Genomic DNA, 15920 nt, shown 5'->3' with positions numbered 1-15920 from the left:
AACACTAATTTTGGTGGTGGTGGTGGTTAGATGCTGTCCAGTCGGTTCTTGTTTAGTCAAAATTAGGCGTTCTCTATTTTACTTCTCTGTGTTCTAATACCCAAGATAAATGAAAGGACTATACAGAACACACACAAAATTCATGATTAAAGGGTTTATTAAGGAAGTTAACAAGCTATTCCAGTGAGAAATGCTCAGGGTTGAGTGGTTTATCCGGACATGTTACAAAGTTTTATAACTGCTGCAACCTGAACATGAAGGCACTCAGGTCAAGCATCATGGGTTAACAAACCCACCTCCCTGAATTAAGGTAAGTACCCAGATGCATAACACTCAGCCGAAAGGCACTCAGCTCTATTTCCAAGGATCAGCAAGCCCAACTTCCCCTAAGTTCCCAGGGGCATCTCACTCTGTAAGCCAGTCTCTTGCACAAAGCATTCAGCTTTACTTATTCATGGGTTGGAAAGTCCATCACTCTGTCCCATGCTCTGACTCCTGGTTCTGCTGCTGCTCCTCTATCCACCATATGAGCAGTTCCAGGTAGCTATCACCTGGAACCAGGAAGTTCACACTGCAGGAATCTTGGGGCATGAAGACATGCTCCATTTATGGCACTTGTGGGTAATGAGACCCCTCCTCTTGCTTCTCAGAGGGCTCATTTTATACAGAGCAGGATGGCATTCCAGAGAAGGAATCCTATTCACAATTATTCACAGGTGAATCCTATCAGTATCTTCCCCGACCTTCTTACAAGACACATGCAGGGAAAAGTAGTTTGGTATGTTTTACAAACTTTGGCTAGAAGAGCCACATTAAATAATTCACTGCCCCATTCAGTTCTGCCTCATAGCAACACTGTAGAATCATAACACCATTCCATCCTGATAAATGTTCTTAATTTGAGCCCTGTTGCACTCAAGTCAGTCCATCTAGTTGAGAGTCTTGCTCTTTTACTCTATCCTCTACTTTACTAAGCATGATGTCCTTTTCCAGGGTCTGGTCTTTCTTGATAACATGTCCAACGTATGTGACATAAGGAGCATTTTGGCTGTACTTCTTTCAAGAAGGATTTGTCTGTTCTTTGGTAGTCCATGATACATTTGATCTTCGTAAGCACCATAACTCAAAATGCTTCAATTCTTCTGCAATCTTCCTTTTTCAGTATCCAACTTTCACATACAATGAAGCAATAGAAAATACCATGGCTCGGGTCAGGTGCATCTTAGTCCTAAAAGTAACATTCCTAGTGCCCTATTCCTCCCCATGTCATCATCTCAGTTTCTCCCAACCCCATTCTCTCTCCTCCTTCCCCCTGAAAGTAATATTCTTGCTTTTCAACACTTTAAAGAGATCTTCTGCAGCAGATTTACCCAATGCAATGAATCATTTGTAGTTTGATCTCTTGATAGCTGCTTCCATGAGCACTGATTGTAGATCCAAGCAAGATGAAATCCTTGACAACTTTACTCTTTTCTCTGTTATGAGTACTTTGATTTTCTTTATAGTAAATTGTAATTCACATCAAAGGCTGTAATCCTTGATTTTGGTCAGCAAGTGCTTCAAGTCCTACCCACATTTAGCAAACAAGGTTGTAACATCTGCATTATTGGAGGTTTCTAATAAACCTTCCTCCTCTAAATTGATGTTGCATTATTCATATATAGTATCACCTCTCTCATTTGTTTATCATACAGAATGAACATGTGTACTAAGAGGCTACAACCTTGATACACCTTTCCTGATTTTAAACCACAGGAGAAAGATGAGGCTTTCATAAGGATTTACAGTCTAAGAAACCCTATGTAAGGCAGGTTTTTATAAAATTGTTGTTTTAACTTTTTTGCTTTTAATGAGACTAAATGTATTCCTAAGAGAACATATCTACAGCTATCCACTGAGCACAGAGATGGTTTTAAAAACATTTTGTTTGGAATAAACTACTGACAAGTATAAAGAAAAATCCTAGTTAACAACCCCTTTGACTTAACCTGGTATATCCCACTTTTATGTTTCATTTAATTAAAACACTAGCCACCTTCCTGTATGCCATAGCTCAAAACAATAGACAAGTAAAATCAGTTATTTTATTACTTTTTGGATCAGATATTTTAAATAAGAGATTGTTTCTCATTATATACCTCTTCTATTATAGATGGTGTGTAAAGGTGAATTAAAAAAAGAAAAGGTGAATAGTAATCATCTCTATTTACTAACATTACATAGTTGTCAGGATGAAATAGGATATGTTTATGTTATTAGTGGAAACCCCATTAGAGCAATATTCACTATACAACAAAGGGACATATATTTGGGAGTTGGAAGATGGGTCTGAGCATGATCGGCCTTGTTCTCTCCCCTTAATTGCATCTGCCTACCTGTATACATTTTATACTGTTTTCATCCAGGTGGTAAAGGCCTGAGATTATAGAGGGCCGCTTTGACTAGTCAACTGTTGTGTACAGTTCAGAACCAAAGAAGCCAGCTCTATTCTCTAACAGTTTATCGGTAGTAAAGGTGGTACCCTGCATATTTTTATCTCAATTTCTGTAACTCCTACATGTCTATCTCCAATTTCAAGGGGAAAGTTTATTTGTTAATTTATGAGATGTGAAGTTACAGAGTATAATATAGCAATAAACCCCAAACCCCATTGCATCGAGTTTCCAAAAAATAAAAAAATTTATTTTCCCCCAAGATACAATTTTTACCAGAGCAGGTAGCCTTATCTTTCTCCCTTGGAGCATAGACAGTCCAATGCTTAACCCACAGAACCACTAGGGCTCCGTATGCAAAAATATGTTATCCCTATTAGGCTAATATTAAAAATAATACCTTTTCCAGTTCATCTGCCTGAACATTAAAACAAAATATTTCATATATCCAAATCCCCCCTATACTTTCATTTAGTTTGCCAGATAAATAATAAACAAAATCATCTGAACAAGCTACAATCTTTGAACAGTATATTGACTGAAAACTCATGAAGATTAAGTAAAATTGGACTCTGAATATGGAATGCTGAATTTAAAATAATGAAATCATTAAACTATTAGGAGGAGTGTGCAACTCAAATGGCTCTAAGACTTTTCTAAATCCATGATTAGACAGAACAGATATTCCTATTAATTATTAGAAACATTTTAAGCTAGCTATACAATGTTTTAAGAAGTTTTTACATGCAATTCTATGAAAATAGGTAACACAGATAAGACAAATGAACACTATATGCTATGTAAATTTGCAAATTAACTCTTATTCTACTATTTTCTCATGTAAAAGAGGCATAGAAGTCATCATTGCCTAAGTGCCCTCTTTTTAAAAATGTTATAACTGCCCAGGTTTATCTGACCCAGTTTCTCCAACTACATGGGCAAGGTAATTGTGAAATAATCAAATAAAGGAATAAAAATATATAAATGTCCAATATACACAGTAGTGATATACAAAAATGTGTGGGACAACCTATATATTCACAAGAATTCCCAAATATAAAATTGAGAACTACTTTCTAAAATTATGAAAAGTCTAAATATTACAGAACAGAAATCTGGGTCAAGGAAAAGAATTGTCTAAATATGACTTCTGTTGCTTCTTAGGGATATCAGATACAATCCAGATATTCTTTTGCTATGTAGATGTCATAAATGATAAATATTAACAAATACTGATAATGATTATAAATGAAAATCTTTCAGAATATCATGTCTTCTATTTCTTTTATATTTTATAATGTCTTTAGCAGGATATATTACACTTTAACATAACCTTAAAGGAATAAAAGTAAATGAGCAAACTAGTGACAAAAAGAATAAAGCATTAAATAGAGTTAGCAACTATTTCCCAATTCCTGCCTCTGTCCTTCAGAAAGCATTCAGGCTGAAAGTTAGATTATATAAAAAAGAATTATATATACTCCACTAACCTGGAATTCTACACTAGTAATACTCAAATTAATCTATCATGAAGTATAGCAAACTTAGTAGTGGTACACTTCAATTGCAAAGCTTTACAACTTAATAAACTGGTTATGAATTGGTTATTCTGCCATCATCTGAATGCAATCTTCATTTAAAAACCTAGAGTTCCTCTGCTTTTTTGAATTAAGTAAACAATGCCAAGAAAGAAAAAAAAAAAGAATCTTTAATGAAATTTTTCTTAAGTGATATTAAGAGGTAAAAATTTTCCCAGTTTATTACTTGTAATAACAACCATACAGAAAAGCCAACAAATATGGTGAAGCACCAGCAACATGACTGAGGTTAAAAACAAAACTAAAAACCAAAAACAAATGAACAAAAAAACCCGAGTTATTTTGTTATGCGGAGGTTAGCAGTAAGAATTTCATTTCCTACTTAATATGTTACTACAATTTAATGTAACTAGAATTTATAATCATGAACCGATTACAAGGGACTATACATGACCTCCTCCCTGGGGGACGGACAACAGAAAAGTGGGTGAGGGGAGACGTCGGACAGGGCAAGATATGACAAAATAACAATTTATAAACTATCAAGGGCTCATGAAGGAGGGGGGAGCGGGGAGGGAAGGGAAAAATGAGGACCTAATGTCTGGGGTTTAAGTGGAGAGAAAATGTTTTGAGAATGAAGTACAAATGCGCTTTACACAATTGATGTGTGTATGGATTGTGATAAGAGTTGTATGAGCCCCTAATAAAATGTTTAAAAAAAAAAAGAATTTATAATCAGAAGTTCAACTTCTCATATATTGCATGTTTATATATTTCTGCCTATTTTACTCTTACAACATTCGAGACAAAAAGAGTTACTATTTCATGAAGATGTGACAATCCTTTGGCTTTGTAATTATTTTCTGGTGATCTACAAGGGGGTAATTCCAAAAACCAGAATTTTTTTCAAAGCTTTGTATTTCAATTGAAAAAAAAACCCCACAAAAACTTATCAGCTTCAAAGCACATTCCATTGCACTTAATACATCTGTCAAATCTGTGATTCTATTCTTGGAAACATTTTTTAAATTCATTTGTTTGGATGGCAGACAGCAACATCCCTCATTTTTTCTTCACCAGTTCTAAGTCATCAAATTGCTGTCCTTTCATGTCCCTCTGAATTCGTGGAACAAAAAGAAGTCACATAGAGTGAAGTCAGGTGAGTAAGGTACATGGGACAATAGAGGCATACTGGTTTTTGGGTTTTTTGGGCTTTTTTGCCAAAAACTGGTCCACTGAGATGGCTGCATGACAAGGTGCATTGTCATGGTGGCAAAATCAGTCCCTCGCTGCCACAAATCAGCCCTTTTTTTCCTTTACTGTTAGCTTTTTAATTTCAATTTTGCCATTATGTTTTTTTTCCCTTTTTTATATTAATCATTTTGTTGGGAGTTCTTACAGACATTGTAACAATTCATACTTCAATTAAATCAAACATAATTGTACATTTGCTGCCAACATCAGTTTCATAACATTCTTGAACTCCTCGATATCAGCTCCTTTATTATTGTTTCTGAATAGATGTTTTTTTTAAAACCACTTTATTGGGGGTTCTTGTAACTTTTTTTTCTCTTGTAGCTCTGATAACATTCCATGCATCAATTGTATCAAGCATATTTGTACATATGCTGCCATCATTTTCTAGACATTTACTTTCTACTTGAGCCCTTGGTATCAGCCCCTCTTTTTCCCCTCCATGCCCACCTCCCACCTTCATGACCCCTTGATAAATTATAACATTTTTTTCATATCTTACACCAACAGTGGTCTCTCTTCACCCAGGTTTCTGTTGCTCATCCCCCTTGGGGGGGGGGGTAGTTATGCACGGATCATTGTGATCAGTTCCCCCTTCCCTTCTACCTTTTCCCTTCCCTCCTGGTATCGCTACTGACATCAGCACCTCTTTATCCTGTCCCTCCCCCTCAAGAACCCTAATTATAATATATATCTTCCATTCCTTCAATGTATCCTTTCACGTGCACTTCTGCTATGTTTCCCTCATGTGGGGTTACACAGTCTTCATTGCTATCAGTTGTCCACCACCACCACCACCATTCTTGTACCCTCAAGGAATTATTGCTCCCATTACTGTTTCTGAAGGGTTATCTATCTTGGCTTTCAAGCTTGGAACAATCTTAATTATACAAATGGACCGATGCAGGTCTGACAAGAATAATGAGGTAAAGCAAAGTCCATATGGTAAAGGGAAGGAAATATTACAAATCTAGGATAGTTATGTATTTCATCAGTGCTATGCTGTATCCTAGAAATAGAATCCCTTCAGTGTAGCCCTTCTGCAAGGGGCAAATTACTTTAAAGATGGCTTTGGGTTTCCACTTTGTCCATGCTCCTTCACATCTATTTTATTGCTTGTTTTTAAATTTCTGGTATCTATTCCTGTCAACACTTCATGATCACTTAGGTTGGTATGCTTCTTCCAAGTGGAAATCAGGCCTTTTTATCGCACACTGTTATACTATCTTTTCAGAACCTCTAAATAGAAAGCTCGATTAATAGTTTGACCGGATGGAATGAACTCCAAATACACTAATAAGTCGATGTTTGGAAGTTGACAGATGTCCAGAATGAGATTTGTCATCAATCGACATTTTAACATTTTTGAAATGAGAAAACCACTTGAACACTTGAGTTTTTCCCATAACGATGTCCTTGTGAGCTGTGTTCAACAGCACAACAGTTTCTGTGGCATTTTTCCAAGCAGGAAACAAAATTTCATAGCCACATGCTGTTCTCTGAAATCGGCCATCACAAAAAACAAGGTTTAAGCGAAACCGCTTTTATGAAAAATTCATTGTGACCCAAGAGAACCTTCCCAGGCTACGCCACTCAGTGCACCAACCCAGTGAGTTCAATGATTGCCTAGAGCAGTGGTTCTCAACCTGGGGTTTGAACGACCCTTTCACAGGGGCCGCCCGATTCATAACTAGCAAAATTACAGTAATGAAATAGCAGTAAAGATACTTTTATGGTTGGGGGCTCACCACAACATGAGAAACTTGTATTAAAGGGTCGCAGCATTAGGAAGGTTGAGAACCACTGGCCTAGAGGGAAACGTGTACTATGAAAACTCTGCCCAGAGAAGCTTTTTGCCATTTTTTGTTTTGGTTACCCCCTTGTATTAAAATTATCTTTGTCAAGCTCACTGCTTGACACTAGGAAACTAAAAAAAAAAACCCTTACACACCTTTTGCATTCTATTTCTTTTTGTTTGTTTGGGGTTTTTTTTTGCATTCTATTTCAATCACTTGGCTCTGTTTTATGTCTAGAAAGACAATCTGATGTGATTTTTAAAGTAATTAAAATTTTGCGTGCTCAGAAGTTAGACCTTGTAGAACATGTTTGCAATGTCCAAAAATATTAACAAAGAAGTTTTGTAAATCTCCATAAATTCTTACTTACTGCACAAAATTGGAGAAGAGGGCGTTTGCAAAGTCAAAGTGGAACCATCTTTCCTTGTGATATTAACTCGAAAAACCAATCTGGCACGAGTGCTTTTTTTCTTGGAACCAGCAATTCCTATTCTGGCTTCAACGTCAGCATTTCTCAATTTCAATATCCCTACACAATCCACCCTAAGAAAGAAAGATATATTTATTAACTAATATTTTCTGTTGAATACATAACACAACATATTTAAACCAGATTCTCTTTTAAAAAATTGCGCATTATTTTTTTAAACAGTCAATATACTTGTATATTCTAAATGCAAAAACTATAAAGGACAAATTCTTATTAACTTTTCATGTATAATTGTGAAAGAAATAAGATGACTATTTAAAATCTGAACATAATAGCTTGCAAGAGAAACCTTTTCTTAATTTAATCTTAAAAATTAATTTTAGTATTTTTGGTTTTTTTTCAACTAGTTCAGATGCTAAAATATATATATATACTTAAAATAGCAGTAACTATCTCAAAAATTTGTTATTAAAAAGTACAAGATAATATTTAATGATATGTGAAAAACTCACGGTGTGCTAAGTGAAAAATTATAGGTACAGTGTCAAGTAAATTACACTAGAAAAAAGGCTGGAAAGATAAACATAAAAATAGTGGTTATTTTGATCAAATTAGGTTTTGCGGGTCTATTTTTAAAATTCTGCATTTTCAAATCCCTTACCATAGATAAAATACTATTTCTCCTTTAGAGTTGCAATGAGTCAGAAATGACTCAATGGCAACAAGTTTGGTTTTTTTGGTCCTCTCTCAAAAAAAAAAATGTATATAAAACTTTCACAATTTATAGGCTAACTCTGAAAAAAAAAAAAAAAGAAATACTTTTCTCACAAAATAGCAATAATAAAATATAACTGATCAAGAATTTATACGGGTGGGAGAGGGAGGGGAAAAAAGAAGAACTGATACCAAGGGCTCAAGTATAAAGAAAATGTTTGGGAAATTTTGATGGCAACATATGTACAAGTGTACTTAATACAATTGAATGATGGATTGTTCTAAGTTTTGCAGAACCCACAAGAAACTGAATAAAAAACAAACAAACCCGAAAGCATTTTTCTAAGTAGTTTTGAAATTCCCTATTCCAACTAGCCTCTTGCCAACCTACTCAAAATAACTTTCAAGGAAAGAAAAAAATCAAGTAAAGTTTTTAGCAGCAATAATCGCTGAGTTAGAATCGACTCATTAACAGCAATGAGTTTTTTAATAAAAACCAAACATATAATAGACATTATAATATAGGTCTATCTCATATCGATCCAATTTGTTGTTGTTATTGAACAACTTTAGGATTAAACAACTTTTTAAAAGACAAGGAAAATTTAAATCATCAATACTTCAGATCGTTTTATCAATAAAAATATGTCTCAGTATATAAATTTATGTATTTATTATAATTTTAATGTAGAAGAAAAAGAGCCCTAAAAGGTGAATTTAGATCAGTGATATGGTTTTCACATCAAGATATGACAAGTTACTTTATTATAAATGCTGTTGCACAGCTCATAATGAAAACATCATGAAAGACGAATTTAGCAAATCAAACTGATCCTAATTTTTAGTTTCATTGTTTATTTAAAATTCAGTAAGTCAGTATAAAGTCTTCCAAAATCCATAACAGAATACTCAATATCTTCATTCATATACTAAAAATTAACAACTCTTATGCTACTGCTAAAGTCTACAAATAAGGAAAAAAGTTCTTACTATATACTTACGCCAGTGTCATGTTGTTGCTAGGATCAAGGCCAACTTCTATAACAGTAGTGCCTTCAATGTCCACTTCTTTGCAGGGAGTTGTATTTCGTCCAGTTACTCTGCAGGCCTGATAAAATCCATGTGGTTTCACTCGGCCAGAGTCGTTACCCACAAACACTTGCAACACTACTGGCTCATTATGGCCTTCCAGCTATAATCAGATTAATATACAGTAAAAATATTAATCAGCCTTTCAAACTGTCTACTTATAAAATCAAATACTCAAGACCCAAGTCATGTATTTTGAACTAGATTACAATACTGAAATACTTGAAATATTCAAGAAAATTGGAAAAAAACATTTCACAAAGGAGCTAGTAGAGTTTCTGCAGAAAACTCTCCAGGTTTAAATTTTGCAATACTTTAATGAAAAAATTTAGATATTAAGTGTTATTATTTGTAATGCATTTGTACAGTAGGATTAGAATGACTTTGCATATTTGCAAATTTATGTCAATAAGTAGGCTTGCTCTGATCCATGGATACATACTTACTTTGCTATTTTATTTTCATGAGGCATTTCTAATCCTGATCTTTATGAAATGCGCAAGCTTATCAGGGCAACTGAGGGAGCATGTGAGCGACTTAAGGAAAACTCACTAAACTGTGGTAATGACATCTTCATCAACAAATGAAAATTAAAGTACATATGCGAAATTTTTACTCTTTTAAAGTTATTTGTATAGAAAAGCATTTGAGGTGCAGTTGGACAAATAACAGGGAAATAAAATTCACTTTCAAAAACTAGACATATAGAACATCATAAAATCGTGGGCCAAACCATTATGGTCTTAAAAAATCTGCTAGTTCAAACTAGGATTTATGAATCATTACAAATCTTTAGAGCAAACTTTCATAAATTAAATTATAATTTGTGTTGAAGAATAAATATTTTTAAAAGCGTTTGGGACAAAATGTTTCTCACGCTAACTTGTGATAAAATTTATAGTTAAGACAGTGAAGCTATAGAAAGTCATAAAACAACTTGTGCAATGAACACTGGAATGCTTTAAAAACTCATTAAAAAAAAACCAAACAACTCATAAATCTTTTGTACCTCTCACTGAACAGCTGTTTTTCTGTGAAATGAGATCGAAATGAGAAAAATGGGCCCAGGCACGTAAACAACTACACACAAGGATAGGTCTTTTGACAACTATTATTTAGTAATATCTAGAACTGTGCCTGCATATAAAGTAAAGTGACCAGATTTAAAGCGGGACACCACTGACGGTGGGGGAGGGAGAGTTCTTGATTAAAAATTTGGTCTTCATGGACCAAATAGACCGTTCCCTAGCTTGTCGTGCATTCTTTCCAAAAAGCGTGGCATCTGGTCACCTTTATATAAAGGGATGTAGCATTTGTTGAATTAATGAAGCAATAAGCATTTAAAATTAGTCATCAATGCATTCTCTACCACAGTTAGGCAACTCATCATCTAACAATATTTTTTTATTTTTTAAGTTTTTAACACTTCTTCCATATATCATACAATAGAACTCAATCATATCAAGAGCTGTATAATCACTGTATTACAATCAACTTTAGAACATTTTCATCTTCCTTTTACCTATGTTAGTAGTGTAATTATTTCATCCAACCATATTTCTGACTAGCCAAGACCACAGCCTAACTTAAAGGTAGTACAATTAGTAAAAAAAATACTGACCCAAATATCAAAATGTCTGCATAGACAATTTTAAGCATAACTTAAATTTTTTCACTTGTCTGCTATTCTGGGTTTAAAGGATTGAAGATAAGTTAGGATTATGGATATTGAAGAGGAGTAAATGTTATTGTATATGTGACTAGTAACCAATCTAATAGTCAACATTTCTTAAACAATTCTCATTTATATGTAAAATGAAAGTTAACCCAACTCTAGTCCAACTTTAAATTATAGTCCAACTAACAGTTTTACAGGACCTTAACTGTATTTAATAAGCATTTAGTGTGTGGCTAGCCAAAATTCCTCCGTTTGGAGTTTTGAAGAGTAGGAACACTTGTTAAACATCCCCTTCCCTCTTATTTTGTTCCTATAACAATAATATCCCAGGAGCTGAAACCCTAGATGTTTCATTCTTTTAGTTTGAGCCTGAAAAGATAAAACTACATGAATACCTTATTTTTTTCAACTGATGTTATCTATGGTTTGACCAACAGTCTTCTCCGTTCAACAATTCTGATTACTAATCTCAAAGACCTTATTTTTCTAAGTCCTTAGTAATTTCTATTGTATTGATTTGGAATCATTTTCTATTTCTTCTTAAATGTAGAGTTGGAGAAGAATTTAGTGCAGTTGCTATAAATGTCAAATGTAAAGAAATACTTAGAAAAGTGAAATAACAATTCACAACTTCCAGATATTATCACAAGACATTTTCATCTCGTATTTAAACGAATTCTAATTATAGGACAGTAACAACATGTGGCTTCTGACTTTTTATTTACTTTCTGATATGTGGCTAGTAATGAATTATATCCTCTACTTTATGTACCTTCTTATTGATTATTAAAAACACAATAATAAGTAAAATTCTACATATATTGTTAAGCTAGTACCTTTACTGTAGGAAAGCCCTGTTGTGTTCTATCTTTTACAGAGCCACGGCTGCCCTCAGTAAGGTACCGAGCTCGGTGCTGGGTCTCAGGTTGTACAACTATCTTCAGCTCCTTTCCCTCACTTTTAACAGGATACTGTCCACACAACATAGGGCTCTTCTTTACTCCAGCTCCTTTTTGGTTTTCCAATGTTCTGAGAAGCCAAAGCACAACAAGCAAAGTATCAAAAAATGTTATCTACTAAAGTCACTTAAGACAAAAACATAAATAGAATAGGTAATAATATTTAAAAGAAATGCTTAGCTTCTTCTGGCATTGTAAAATGTAGTCTTAGATATATTCTCTAAGTAAAATGTCTTTTACAATTTTGTAACAAAATTTGACTATATAATGCAAAAATAAAAGGAAGATGGGCAGGAAAGAGAATAATGCAAATGTATAGTAAAAGGCGTAAGAAAATTAATATAATAAACTAATAACAGGAAAGAGAATAGCTTATGTCGCTATAACTTTTCACGTTGTACTTCAGTCAAAATAAACTGAAAGTATCATGCACCTGTATATCAGTGTTATATAAAATCAAAACACTAATTTCAATTAATGTTCTAATTAAACTGACAAAACGAAAGAGCAGCAAAAAAGGGGGTCTAAGCAAAACTATCTGGAAAGATGTACAGCATGTCCTTTTTTAAGCATCAATCTTAGTTAATAAATCAAACAGAAAAGTATTAAAATCATTCATTCAATTTTTATTGGGAAGTTAATTTTTCTATAAACAAGTTTTCACGGGTGTGATTTTTTTTTCCAACATAGGTTTTGTGATTAAATAATCAGTCTTAAACTAAAGAAACAATTATGCCAAGTTCTTGGCATATAATCCCATAACATGGGTTTTACAGTATACGCAATTTAACTTTTTTTTTTTAAGTGTATTTGTTAAGTTTTAAAACTATGTGAATTTATCATGTGCTTGCTATGTGGAGTGCATGTTCAAAGAAACACTGTATTTCAAATGGTTAGTAGTTCAGGACAGTACATTAATCTGTAAAATAGTTCAAGGATTTCAAATATATGTTGAAAATAAACAAAACAATACTGCAAATTACCTTTTAATTTGAACATAAAATTCATTTTTAACTACTCATATACATTTAAAAATAAGACTCGGGAACTATAATGTTGTCTGTATGGCTGTCCTGATTCAACATTTTGATCCACACAGATGATCCAGGAGCTCAGCAACCAGGTGCTAAACAGAATATTCATGATGTCAACATAGAGAAAAGGTGTGGCTCAGCAGCCTTATATCTGCCTCCAATGTTTACTTTTCCAACTCTAGCCAAATTATTGTCCCAATGATCAAGAACAAAAAGTGAAGGAGTTATCTTCAATGAAACTAAAGACTTGAGTTGAACCCTGTGGCTGGACACATGCCCAACATGGAAAAATTGAATTTCTTTGGAGGAGTCACTGAGAAAAGGGCCAAAAGAAGAAAGAGGGGATGGAACTGACACTGAAATGCATTAAAACTGACGAGATTAGAGGATGAGTTCTAGGATGAAATACATTTATTAACCGTCCTATCCCCTGAACCCTACACGGTTCCTAAAACATAACAGGTGTTAAAGAAATATTTATTGGTAAAGGCAAATGGGAAAAGCAGAGGTAAGAAAGAAAATAGGAACTTCTACAACAGCAAGTTAAGAAAGATTGGGTACTAGCTCAACAGAAAATGCCATTCGTGTAATGTGGGAATCATTTAAGTCAAGGATTACCTGTGTAAATTACTTTAAAAGACACTGAAAGACTAAATTCTATGACTACAAGTATCAATTTGAAGCTGGAACAGTGAGCAAGATCTGTTTATCCTTCCATGAAGCTGAGTAGGAATTTAAACATTTGGTGTAAATACAGTGTCAAATTCCTACAGATGAGATTCTCTAACAATATTGTTTCATACTTATTTTAAACATCAAAGCAAACATATTTTAGTCAAGCTAAAGAGACTTAAAAAAACAGCACAGTGCTAATAACAGTTGTACTGAATGACTAAATAATAGATTTGAAATTTTCTTCTATTTCTGTATTTTACACATCTATAGTTAATATTTAAATTAATATATTTATATGCTACTTTAACAAAAAAGTGAATTTTTAGTTTGAACTATAAGGGAAAAACTAATATTTGTGAAATTAAATGAAAATGAGACTTAAGTTTTTCTAGTCAAACAAAACAACTTATTACTTTTTTTTTAACTTATTACTTTCAATGAAGATTATACTAATAATCCTTTTTAAAGGCCTTAAATTTTTCTTCAAGTTTACATGTAAAAATGGAATATATACAGCTTGATATATAGACAGTAGAACAATAAAATCATCAACAAATTCCTAGAAAAATAATCACTCAGAGTGACCAATTTTTAAGGCAAAACTGACAGCCCATTAAAAAACACAAAGTAAGCGGGGAGGGAGGGGAAAAATGAGGAGCTGATGCCAGGCACTTAAGTGGAGAGTGGATGTTTTGAGAATGATGAGGGCAATGAATGTACAACTGTTGCTTTACACAATCAATGTATGTATGGATTGTGATGAGTTGTATGAGCCCCAAATAAAATGATTAAAAAATATCATTTTTTTAAAAACCCACAAAGTAACATTAATTATATGGCATTCTGCTTTTAATGCCACCTTAAAAAATCCTACCCTCAAAAAAAAAAAAAATCCTACCCTCTTGACATATTAATAATCTGAAAATAGCAGTCTGATTTCTTTGTGATGCACAACCTTCCTGGCTGTCTTATGTCACAAAGTCATTCTCACTAAGAAACAGGTTTCACGTCTAGATGACATCATAGCCTTGCTTCTAATAATAGCTGGAAGAGACATGAACTGCTGATTCTTAGGACATTCAGCTGAAAAGTTTAAGAATGACATGGCTAGGAATGTTTAAATATTAAGCACTACCCCCAACAAAGTTTTATTTTCTTAATTAAGTCTAACACTTTGGTTACATTAAAAGAATATGCCATCTATACAAGGCATCATTTCTATGTACTATATATTTGAAAGCACATTTAAAAATAATTATTATAAATTTAAAATTTATAACCCATATCTAAGGCTATACAGTATGCCTGATTTTTCAAACTCTATTTAAATTTTTCATGTTTCTTGCAGCTTTCTCATTGTTGAAAATAGGATTTTATCTTGAGATGCACCAAATAATTGTTTTCAAGGTCTTTTTGTCTATATAAGTGTATCTGGTTTCACTTTCCTTGATACGTATCACTCACTCACTGCCATCGAGTCAATACTGACTTAAAGCAACAAAAAAATTTAAAATGTGTATACCTTCTAAAATTTCTATATAAACTATTGCCATCGCTTCAATTCTGACTCATAGGAACCCTATACAGGGTTTCCAAGGCCTTGTAAATCTTTTCAGGAGCAGACAGCAACATCTTTCTCCGGTACAGCAGCAGCTTGTGGGTTCAAACAGGTAGGTTCAAACCTTACGGTAGCAGTCCAACACTTATCCTACAGGCCAATCGTGATACCAGAGCTCCCTGAATGCCTATAAAGTAGCAAATTTTTTCTATTACTTACAAAGCTAGATGTTTCTCCAAGTAGCAAATTTTTTTCTATTACTTACAAAGCTAGATGTTTCTCCTGCTAATTGATGGGAGTTTTTGCTCTATGGATTATTTCCAAAGAGATTTTTTACCTTGATGAATATAAATACTTTCCCCAGGTAATCTTAAATAATTTCAAAGATATATGTGTGTGGTATGTATATTATATATACCATATAAAAGCAGAAGCAGGAATACTTAATTAGTAATTATTTAACTAGCAAGTCAAGGTATTTCCTTGATAACTTTTAATCATCTGAATTAAATATCTTGAAATCAGAATTTCATTTTTTTCCATTTGACTATAATACCTACTTAAGTACAAAAATTAAAAATTTCTATTCTGAGTTATTATCAAACATTTCTCTATTAAAGTTCCTATAAGGTTCCTATAAGCACACATATTTCATGATATACATTAGCCTTTTTAGTTTGTGCTTATTAGTCAAAATTATTTGTAATTATAAGTATTCACCTTTCATGTCATCTATGGTATTTATTACATTTCTAAAGTTCAT

General features: G+C 33.3%; 1 protein-coding gene across 6 annotated transcripts in view; it reads right to left on the bottom strand.

Annotated features, from left to right (window-relative positions):
- Window positions 1-15920, bottom strand: part of NFAT5 (nuclear factor of activated T cells 5) — a 72124-nt gene that overhangs the window by 41703 nt on the left and 14501 nt on the right. For all 6 annotated transcript variants that reach the window (XM_004704579.2, XM_030886558.2, XM_004704580.2 and 3 more), the window contains 3 exons: window positions 11768-11960; window positions 9166-9356; window positions 7391-7563 (listed from right to left, as the gene is read on the bottom strand). In XM_004704579.2, coding sequence (XP_004704636.1) covers window positions 7391-7563; window positions 9166-9356; window positions 11768-11960 — 557 coding nt within the window. The remainder of the gene's footprint in view (window positions 1-7390; window positions 7564-9165; window positions 9357-11767; window positions 11961-15920) is intronic.

Source organism: Echinops telfairi, unplaced genomic scaffold (genome assembly GCF_000313985.2).
Source record: "Echinops telfairi isolate 266 unplaced genomic scaffold, ASM31398v2 ScPeMD7_2291;HRSCAF=2852, whole genome shotgun sequence".
NCBI classification, from domain to species: domain Eukaryota; kingdom Metazoa; phylum Chordata; class Mammalia; order Afrosoricida; family Tenrecidae; genus Echinops; species Echinops telfairi.
The sequence above is the reverse complement of the archived record's forward strand: the minus strand, read 5'-3'. Positions and strand labels throughout refer to the sequence as shown.